At 51.4% G+C, this 10,545-nt stretch overlaps 1 protein-coding gene and 3 non-coding genes across 4 annotated transcripts; all 4 read right to left on the reverse strand.

Annotated features, from left to right (window-relative positions):
• Window positions 1–1,723: 1,723 nt before the first annotated feature.
• Window positions 1,724–10,296, reverse strand: NCL (nucleolin). The gene is made up of 14 exons (XM_058665103.1): window positions 10,130–10,296; window positions 9,312–9,425; window positions 7,886–8,360; window positions 7,504–7,713; window positions 7,327–7,413; window positions 6,997–7,138; window positions 5,655–5,783; window positions 4,860–4,979; window positions 4,411–4,568; window positions 3,544–3,667; window positions 3,265–3,398; window positions 2,828–2,954; window positions 2,277–2,500; window positions 1,724–2,179 (listed from the first exon to the last, which is right to left on the reverse strand). Exons 1-14 carry the CDS (start codon window positions 10,145–10,147, stop codon window positions 2,103–2,105), a joined length of 2,139 nt encoding a protein of 712 aa, XP_058521086.1. The 5' UTR covers window positions 10,148–10,296; the 3' UTR covers window positions 1,724–2,102.
• On the reverse strand, window positions 2,628–2,768 carry LOC118757948 (small nucleolar RNA SNORA75). Its single transcript, XR_004995450.2, has one exon. It is a non-coding gene; the product is annotated as a small nucleolar RNA SNORA75 (small nucleolar RNA).
• On the reverse strand, window positions 3,127–3,205 carry LOC118757952 (small nucleolar RNA SNORD20). Its single transcript, XR_004995453.1, has one exon. It is a non-coding gene; the product is annotated as a small nucleolar RNA SNORD20 (small nucleolar RNA).
• Window positions 7,214–7,282, reverse strand: LOC118757951 (small nucleolar RNA SNORD82). The gene has a single exon (XR_004995452.1). It is a non-coding gene; the product is annotated as a small nucleolar RNA SNORD82 (small nucleolar RNA).
• Window positions 10,297–10,545: the final 249 nt, after the last annotated feature.

The raw sequence follows: 10,545 nt of genomic DNA on the forward strand, positions 1-10,545 counted from the left end.
TGCTGGGCTTTGTCACTGTTCATGCCTGCAATGATGGACATGACTTAGTAGCCTAGTGCCTAGTCCTCACCTTGAACATGCTGGGATCCCATATGGCTCCAGTTGGTTCACTTCCCTGCTTCCCATCCAGCTCCCTGCTTGTGGCCTAGGAAAGCACAGGCTTAGGGCCCAGATTTAGAGACAAGGAAAGCCAGAAACATCCTCTATTCAGTGGTTCACTCCCCAACAAATGAAGCCAGAAGTTTCTTCCAAATTTCCCACAGTTCTGAGCCATCAACTTGGTTTCCCAGGCTGTAATCAGGGAACAGCACGGAATTAAAGCAGCCAGAAGTGATCCTGGCACTTCTAAGATTGAGGATCTAACCAACCACCGAGCCATCATCCAGGGCCCTGGCAGCCTGGCACATGTTGCCTAGCAGGCAGCAGCTAAGCCCAGAGGTGAGTTCTTGAGTCTGAGCATAGTTGAGTATTCCCTGGCTGTTGTGGCAATCTTTGGGGTGACTCACAAGGATCTCACCAAGGTCGGTTTTAGGGAGCCCCACAGGACTCCCTACTGCTTGCAGGTCTGGTCTGCTGGGATCCTAAGAGTTTCCCGTCACTTGGGCTCAACCACATGTTACTGCAGGTGCTTTGGGCTGGTGTTAGCCATTGGATCCCATTAATGCACCTTGGTCAGCATCCCTCTCTATTGATTGGTGAGGTTTTCACCATCACCTCCAGTTTATGCGGCCATCCATGGAGTCTGCAGAGGCAGCAGGCTGAGAAATCAAGCCAGCAGAGGTGACTGGACAGGGACACTCTCCAAGTGGCTGGCACTATTTCCCACGTTCACAAGTCTGGTTCACAGTGCTCGCTGGTCTGCAGTCAGAAGCCTTCTGTTGCTCTCCAAGCCCCGTTCAGAAGTGTCCCTTTCTTTTCTGGTGTTACTACTGCCACCTGCTGGGACAATGCTGCAAGTGGGCACCACCATTTGCCAGAAGTGAAATCACTCCTAAAATGGCTGCACAGCCCTTGCCTAAGCTACCACACCAGCAACAGGGCAGGAGGCTGGGGTAAGACTGCAGGCATTCTCCCACCCTCAGGGCTGCAGGGCAACCACTCTGCCATTCCTTCATTCCACAGGAGACAGCACACTTGGGGAGCAGGCACGGCTGGGCCACTTCCTTCCCTCAGGGAAGGCAACCAGGCAACTTGGAGCCTTCCTTTAGAGAACCAGTGAATGTCAGGAAGCTATTATCCCCACTACCCAACACCCAGTGCAGTGACTGAAGGAATTTCTGGGAGCCGCACAGCACCCCAGCTTTCAGGCCTGACGGTTGCAATTAGCAGTTTATACATCCTTAATAGGCCCCAATTATCAGTGAAAGCGTCCTATCCCCATAGCTGATCACACACCACACCAACCAAAAAGGAAAATAAAACAACTCTTCTGTTCTTTTAGCTGCCGACGCCTTGACCAGAAGGTGTCCTGTGGCTGAGCTGAGGAAGAGGGCAGGTTGCTTTGTCAAACCAACAGCACTGTGCCCAGGGCAAACAGAGCTGTCAGCCCGCATGGTTACCGCCGCAAGCAGACGATGCCAGAAGGGCCTTCCAACAAGTTCCCATGGCACCTCCCTGGCCACCCCACCCAAGGCCCTGGACTCTGCAGTCATCAGGTGGTGGCTCTGCTGGGTCTTCAGTGCCACTTGATGAGGAACGCTCTTCCGAAGTGCAAGCCTGTGGCCAGAGTTTAGGACTTTTAATCGGTCCTAAAGTCACTGAAGCAAAAATCATAAAACATTTTGTTTTCCTTTACAAGCCCCGAACAGAAAACAAAACTATTTGTAGGAAAAAAAAGTTTTGTACATGGGATGAAACAATATAAATTCAAAACTTACAGATACAGGTTAGCACTATCACTCAGCTCTTTTAAAAAGTTGATATGAACATCCAGTCAGAACCAACAGGGTATTGCCCTTGAAATGTTATCTATGTGCATTTGCAAGTAGACCATAGGCCTGCACAGGATCTCGGAATGTCCGCAGAAGGCTCTGCCACAGATTGGGTCAGAGTACAAACCCCAGAGTCCTTTCTTTCAGATGCGAGAGGGAGACGGGGACGGACTACTCAAACTTTGTCTTCTTCCCTTGTGGTTTGTGGTCCCCACCGCCTCCTCTGCCGCCTCGGAAGCCTCCTCGCCCTGCAGGAAGGAAGGCAGATATTCAATGAGCCCAGGGGATCCTGTACCCTCAGAGCCCAAGTCGCCCATGGAGCACAAGGTAGCATCTCAGCCTTACCTCCAAAGCCACCCCTGCCTCGGCCCCCGAATCCGCCACGGCCTCCTCTGCCTCCGCCTCGGCCTCCGAAGCCGCCTCTGCCGCCCCCACGGCCCCCGAAGCCGCCTTCACCCTTAGGCTTGGCCCAGTCCAAGATCACTTTGTTCCCATCAATTTCCCCATCTTCCATCGCCTCCTTGGCGGCTTTAGCATCTTCCTCACTGTTGAAGTCTACAAAACCAAACCTGAAACCGCAAAGGAGATCCCACAATAAGTGCCGAGTTAGACTCCGCAGCCATGACGCCCCTGCCAGCAGCCTCAGGTATCAGCTAAGCCCCAAGCCACAGCTCCCTACCCAAGTGGTGAGGATGCCCAAGTGTCACAAAACAGCAAACAAACATGTCTCTGCATGTAGACAGAGGTAAAACAATGCTAGTTCTGTGAATTTTCTGTCCTTCCCTTGCGAATCCATAAGCTGCCACGAATCGACAGACAGGAGCTCAACGAGAAGGTTCCTAGCAGCCCAGCTCTGCCCACGACTGGAAGCTGCCCTGTCCACTTCCTGCACTTACCCTTTCGAGGACCCGGTCTCCCGGTCAGTTACTATCCTCGCTCGAATAGAGCCATCAAATGATTCCTTTAGCGTCTCCTCTGTGGTCTCCTCAGACAGACCTTTGACAAACAAGGTCTTGGTTGGCTCTGTGGGAGAGAAAGTCTGCTTGTGACACAAAGCACCTCACCCACCAAGGAAGCGCTGTTCAGTGGCCTCCACTCCACTTGTGCCCAGGAACCACCCTCGCAGCCCCACTGCACGGCCCAGATGCTGCTGCTGCCTTCAGGAAGCCCCATGTGCTGCCCTGCATCAACACAGCCGGATCAGAACTTGACTATCTAGAGGAATTTTCTTGAGATTTCCTCATCTTTTCTCAGAGCATCAGTCATCATGTCCAGCTGTCATGCTCAGGAGCAGAGGCGGACCAGCTCCCACTACACCTGCCTTGGCACTTACGGTTTCTGGCATTGGGCGATCCTCGGGGTGCTTGTAACTCCAGCCTAATGGCCCGGCCCTCAATCTCCCTTTTATTACAGGAATTTAAAGCTTCTTTAGCATCTTCAAATGAAGCAAATTCTATAAAAGCATACCTGGGAATGAACAGCAGAGAACGAATCACCACCTGGACCAGGCCAAGGTGCAGGCAAGGCCCCAGCTTCTCACAGCAAAACAACCGTGCCTTTCAGAACTGCTGACAATCGTCCAGCCCACAGCTGACCCCACAAAGATACTCACCCTTTAGGCTTGCCATTTTGGTTCTGTGGCACCTTGATGAACGTGGCCTTCTCGAAAACCTCCTGCAAAGTCTCTTCTGTTGCACTGTAGGAAAGATTGCTCAAAACCAGAGTTTTTGATTCACCTGGAAACAGAGATGCACACATACACTGAGGCACTAGCTCGCCTCCTCAGAGAAAACCCACCGACACTGTCCCTCCCAGTCACCGTGTGCTCACACCCTGCCTTCTTCAATGTGGAAGCTGAATATTGTGTCTTTCTAACCCTACCTCGGACAGGAGTGTGGTTCAGTGGGTAGGAAACCATTTTGTACACTGCACCCTTTGCTTGCCATCCACCTTGCCACCACTGTGCCGGAGTTGGCAGCAGTTTCTCAGCCCATCCACGGGAGGTCCAGGAAGCCTGGCCACAGCCTCATCAGCAAGCACATTACCGGGTTCTCAGCCTTTCAGGTAAACTACGTTTGACTTGCTTATGAAAAGAGTGATGGGAGACTATCAATCTTTTTTTCCACTTGTCAACTCCCATCTTAAATGCCTGCCAGGCCTGGCCCAGGCCAGCCAGAACCACATAGAGGTCTTGTGGGTAAGAAAAACCCCAAGTCCTGATGCCATAATCAGCTTCATTCTCGTATGTATTAGCAGGATGCTAGATAAGATGTGTAGATCAGCCACTACTCGAATCACTCAGATTTGCCTGTGGTCTAGCGGAAAATGCTTTCATAGCACAAAACCAAGACTGGAAATAACTATTAACAATAGCATCACTCTGATCATTTATGTCAAGTAACAAATTTACTTATAAATCTAAGCATGCAAAGAACTTCCCCTATCCTAGAACTCCTTCAACCAGCCCATATACCCTTACCACTCCAAGTGCTGTTCTTGCCCCCTCTGTGGTCCTGATTTTGAGCTTTCTCTCCAGTGTAGTACAGGGAAACAGATCGCCCGTCAATCTCTGTGCCCTGCTTTTCTTCAAAGGTTTTCTCTGCATCAGCTTCTGTTTTAAATTCAATATAAGCAAACCTGCCAAAGAGGAAAAAGCTTACACTCTGAACATTCGCATCAGTCTACAGCCATAGTACCCGAGCATGCCTGCTCTCACCAAGCATTTCTTTTTTGTTCATTTGAATGTATTAGTTCATCCTTAAAAAGTACCTTGTGAATTAACAGTATCATTCTGTGTTCAAATTCGGAAATACAATCACAGGTTTAGGTTAAGCTGCCTGGGATCACACATCTACAAAGACTAAAGCAACATTTATATTTTCTGAAGAATTGCATGCATGTTGACCAAAACACTCCTTAAAAACTTACCCTTTACTCTTCCCATCTTTGCTGACCAATCTGATTTCCACAGCATCTTCAAACACTTCTTTTAATTCTTCCTGAGTGACTTTGTAAGGGAGGTTTTTAGCTAGAAGTGTTCTTGCGTCTCTGTCTAGATAAACACAAAACCAATAACCTTATAACCTTCAGAAGCAACAAGGAAAACCTGGCCACGTGTGCACATCCACACCCAGTTCCTGCCAACAATGTGAATCCTACGGTGCTTCAGACTGTCCAAGTAAATGATGGGTATTTACAGAAAAGCCCAATCTGCAGCACATGCACAGTATCTAAATAATTAACGGTTTAAAGCAGAACAAATATGCGGGCTGAATTGTTTCGGAATACTCAGGTCCAAACTGGCTCCAGCCTCCTGGTATAGTATCCAGCAAGCAATGGGTCAGTAGTTAGGTTCCTGCTACCCACACGCAAGACTTGGGGCTACAGCCATCACTGGCAGACATCTGGTCTGGGGAGTTACCTACGGAAATGTGCAAGATGGACAGAGGAGTTGGGCCTTATCCAAGTTCTCATTACACACACGCAAATCCCCAAATCTGACAATAAAACCCTGCAAGCCAGGGGGCACTTCCGACCCAAAGCATTCTGGGTGGAAAGTGCTAGTTTTTCCTGAAACAGTTTTAGCCTGCGATAGTGAGCCACGCCAATACATTTACGTGATCTAATTCTTTTAGATCAGGAACCCAACTTCAAGTAGGAACCGCGAGAAGGTCAACAATCATCCTGGCAGTCGACACAGCCATTATCACCTCACTGCCATACCTACCCTTCTTGCTGTCTTTTCCTTTTGGTTTCTCCAGTTTGATTTCATTACCAAAGACTTTTACACCAGTGAGTTCCAAGGCTCTTTCTAGGTCTTCAGCAGATTCAAAATCCACATAGCCAAACTTCCTTTAAGGGAAGGAGGAAAATTCATAGGTGTGAAAAGGGCCACAGAACATACTTTAGGGACAAGCAGTAATTACTTAAAAACTCCACAAAGGACTACAGGCCAAGGTTTAATCACCAAGACGCAACATGCAAATTCATAGCCGATATGCAGATAGGCTAAATTCTAACAGTTTAGTTGCATATCTTTAAGAACCATGACAAGAGTACCCAGTCTAGCAAAAAGTACCTGCACAGGTGACAGAAACAGTACTTCTGGCCTGGCACGAAGGCACAAGAGCACATTCATCTCACACATATAATGCATGCCATCTCCCACTGCAGTGCCAATCACAGCCCTGTCTGCTCCATTTAGAATTCAGCTCCCTGCTAACTAGCCTGGGGAGCCTATGTCCCCACAGATGAAATGCCAGGCTCTTGGCTTCTGTCTGCCCGGTCCCATGTGATCAGTGAACAGAACCATCTCCCACTGTGACTGTAAAATAAAGCTGTAGAGCCTGGCACGATCGTCCAGTGACTAAATCCTCACCTTGTAAGCCCAGGATCCCATAGGGATGCCAGTTTGTATCCCGACTGCTTCACTTCCCATCCAGCTCCCCACTGGCCTGGGGAAGCGGTAGAGAATGGCCAAGGTTTCGGAAACCCTGCACCCACATGGGAGACCCAGAGGAAGCTCTTGGCTTCAGATTGGCTCAGTTCTGCCCATTTTGGCCACTTGGGGAGTAAACTAACAGATGGAAGACCTTTCTGTCCTTTTCTTTATAAACCTGCCTAAGAGGGCTCGGCAGTGTGGCCTAGTGGCTAAGGTCCTCGCCTTGATCCCATACGGCTGCTGGTTCTAATCCTGACAGCTCCACTTCCTCTCTATCTCTCCTCCTCTCAGTACATCTGACTTTGTAATAAAAATAAAATAAATCTTTAAAAAAAAATAAAAATAAAAAAATAAACCTAAGAAAAACAAATCTTGAAAAAATTAAAAACTTGAGCCATTTCTAAAAGAATTCCACGTTGAACCATTTCTAAACTCATGTGCTAAAATAAATCCAAATGTTCTGTACAATGCAACTGAAGTTTATTAGGAGAAGTTGAGATTCCATATCTTATCAACGATTTAACCCACATACAAGAACTCATTCACACATTCATGCTTTTGGAAAGCGGACACTTAACGGGAGAGGTCATGAGACGCACACAGCAACACAGTAAGAGCACCTACCTGTTCGTGCCAATTCTGACATCGACAACCGCAAGATCATTTTTAGCGAAAGCGTCACTGATACCAGTCTTCAATTCAGGAGCAGATTTGTTAGAATTCAGGTTTCCAACGAACAAATTGAAAGATGTGGTTGGCTCTGTACCTGTAAAAAACAAACTCGTCAGTCCCTGAAAAACATGGCCTCAGTAACTTCCAGTTTCAAAGGCTTCCCTGGGCAGCACATCAGCACATTGTGTGGATCAGCAGGTGTCAGTATTAAGTCCCTGTGTCACTCATCATTCGTGCTCTTGTAAGGCATACCCCCTAGCATCCACGTACCCCCCACATTACCTTCCACCTTCTGTTTCTTGGCTTCCGGAGCTGCTTTCTGCTTGCCTGCTTCCTTCTTCCTCTTCCCAAGGGCTACCTTGACAGGCTCTGCACAAGATGCACACACTGTAAGGAGCAGCCACACGCAAGGCTACTTCAAAATGGACAGGAAAGCATTCTGGAATTCAATGAGATTACCTTCCTCCTCCTCCTCCTCCTCTTCATCATCTTCTTCCTCCTCATCTTCCTCATCCTCCTCCTCCTCGTCCTCATCCTCATCATCTTCATCATCGTCATCTTCCTCTTCATCGTCCTCCTCAGCCACTGTCTTAGCTTTCACAGGCACAGCTTTTGCAGGGGCCTTCTTTCCCTTTGCCGGGGTGACTTCCATAGCCTCTTCTTCAGAGTCTGCAAGAGACACTTCCGCTCCAGCAGCCAGCCCCCCAGGGAGGACAAGCCGAGCAGTGCCGCCCGGAACCAGCAGCCCCGAGACTTCCAGGATTCCAGCCTAACCCCAGGCTGCTGGAAGGTAGCAGCACTTCTCTCGGAACCTTACAAAAAAACACTAAAAATTCCTTACCATCTTCCTCCTCATCCTCCTCCTCGTCATCTTCATCATCATCTTCGTCATCCTCCTCATCCTCTGAGGCAGGGGCAGGGGCCTTCGCTGCTGCTTTTACCACCGTCGATTCAAACTCGTCTTCATCCTCATCTTCATCCTCCTCGTCTTCATCATCATCGTCCTCGCTATCATCCTCATCCTCATCTTCCTCACTGTCTTCTTTCTTTGCATTCTTTCCGTTCTTTGCCCCCTTGGCTGGGATGACCACCCCCTTCTTCCCTGGCACTGCTGCCAGTGCTTTGCCTGGCGTGGCTCCCTTCTTGCCAGGTGTCACCACTGCTTTCTTGGCTGGTGTGGCAGCTCCCTTTTTACCTGGCGTGACAACAGCTTTTTTGGCCGGAGTAGGGACTGCCAGCTTCTTGGCGGGAGAAGCCACCGCCTTCTTGGCCGGAACAGCGGCAGCCTTCTTCCCTTTCTTCTGAGGGACAACTATCTACACAAACAGAAACAACTGCTCTGTGCCTGGGGTAGTCATGGTCCCAGGGCCCAAAGGTGCCCCCTCCCCGCACCACTACCCCAAACTGCCTTTCCAACCCCTATGTAAGGAAGAAAGTAGCCATGCCAGGTTCTGGCCCTGCCTGTGGTTCAAGTGCCCCCGTACCAGATACCCATTAGCACATTAAATGCAAGGGACAAAGTCCATGTCCTTCTGCTTCCCTTACTGAAGCAAACTCGAACATTTAAAAGCCAACTTTCCCATGAAAACCATGACATCAATACCACATGTAGAATTAACATGTGGGCTGTGAAGCGTCTAACAACTGCCGTTAAATCAGCTCTGGGCTGGTCAGACAGTGCACAGTGGCACGGAACTTGTATATACAACTCAAGCTCTTGACTAAAAATCAACATTTAATCAGCTGCACAAGCACTTAGCTGGATAAGAAACATTTGCTTACACTTAAAAATCCTACTAAAAACTACTTTCCGGTAATTACTAATTTTCAGAGGTAATTCTTACTCGAGTAAAACTTTCGCTAAATTCTACTACGTGTCAACTGTATGTGGCACGCTTAGAAAAAGCCTGATAGCCTTGGACTGACACCAAAGGCATCTTGACAGTTACTGAAACCTCTCGGGGTGCCGGCGCCCCCACACTCGGAGCGCAGGTCAGGGACTCCGCAGGCCGAAGGGCAAGGCCGCTGCAGATCGCTCACCGGCTTCCCCAGGTGCGGCTAAACTGAAGCTGCAGTCTGCACACACGTGCAGCACCGCCCAGCACACAGGGCTTCCGGTCTCAGCCCCAAGAGGCCGTGTCAAGGACCGTTCCTCCTGGTCATCCTCCACAGCGTACAAACCTTATACTACTTCCAGGAACGAGACACTAGTGAGCCCCCATTTCTCCAATTTCAAGCCAAGCTGGCATTAGACCCATCACAATCACCTCCTCTCCACTGCTTTCTTCGTCCTCGTCTTCTGACATCTCCTCATCGTCACTGTCCTCTTCTACCTCCTTCGGAGGGGGAGCCATCTTCTTAGGTTCTTGGTTTTTACCAGCCTATAAGGCACACCGCGAGGACCTGAGCCCTCCTACCTTTAACAGTACAAAACCAACCACCCATCTTGCATGTAAAAACCTCCCAAAAATGCAACACACCGCCACACAGTGAATGGGCCCAAAATAAACACCACTCCTTCAGGTTCAGGACTGAGGGTCCGCTGACTATTTTAAACGGGGCCCTTCCACAGAATTCTACCACCACAGACGCCAGTAGACCCCTTTAAAACAAGCACGTGCGGTCCTGCCTTCCTCCGGGGGTCCTGGCCTGCTTCCCCCCCACACCTGTCGGGGCCACGTGGAGGGGCTGCCCGGGACGCCACCATGTGCGCGCCGGGCACGTGTCGGGCCGCCGCCGGGCTCCGGGTGCCCATGCGGCGCGGTCCCACGTGGCGGGCGGCGAGCCGGCGCACGTGCGCCCGGGAGGCGGAGCCCGGTCGTGCGGCGCGCCCGAGCCCGGCCTCGTCCCTCCCGCCGCGCACCCCGGAGCCCCGACCACCCGCACCCGCGCCCGCCCCACGCGCCCAGGGCCGCAGCCTCCCCCGCCGCGCCGCCACCTGCCCCGGCTCTTCACCTCCCCGCCAGGCTGCCCAGGCCGCGAGATCTGCCCGCCAGTCGCGCGAGACTTCCCCCCCAGCATGGCGCCCTGGAACGCGCCCGGGCCGTTCCCCAGCAGGCCGCGCCACGCGTGCTCGCGCGCTCACCTTAGCCAGCTTCACCATGGCGGCGGCTGACGACGGAACGGAGCGCGTTGGCGCAAGACGAGTTCAGAGGAATCCCTCGCGGCGTCGATGGCGGCCGCGGACCCTGAGGATGCCGGAGAGCTTGCGGCGGGCAGCTCGCGGGCACTCGAGACTGAGACGAAAGACTGAGCCTGCCCAGTAAGCGCCCCTGGAAAGCCGACGACGGCGCCCTCGTGACCCCCGATCCGCCAACCAGAGCGCGCGTCCGCCGCAGGAGCCAATCCCGAGCCGCTCACGGAGAACGGCGTTGGGGCGGGGCTTGGACGCGAGTGGGCGGGCCCCGGCGGCCTGCGAGGGGAAGGGGTCCTGAGGGCGGGAGCTGCTTTGTGGAAGGCGGGCGCTGATTGGTTCGTCTGGCAGGCGCGCGGTGGCTCAAT

Source organism: Ochotona princeps, chromosome 5 (genome assembly GCF_030435755.1).
Source record: "Ochotona princeps isolate mOchPri1 chromosome 5, mOchPri1.hap1, whole genome shotgun sequence".
Classification (NCBI taxonomy): Eukaryota; Metazoa; Chordata; class Mammalia; order Lagomorpha; family Ochotonidae; genus Ochotona; species Ochotona princeps.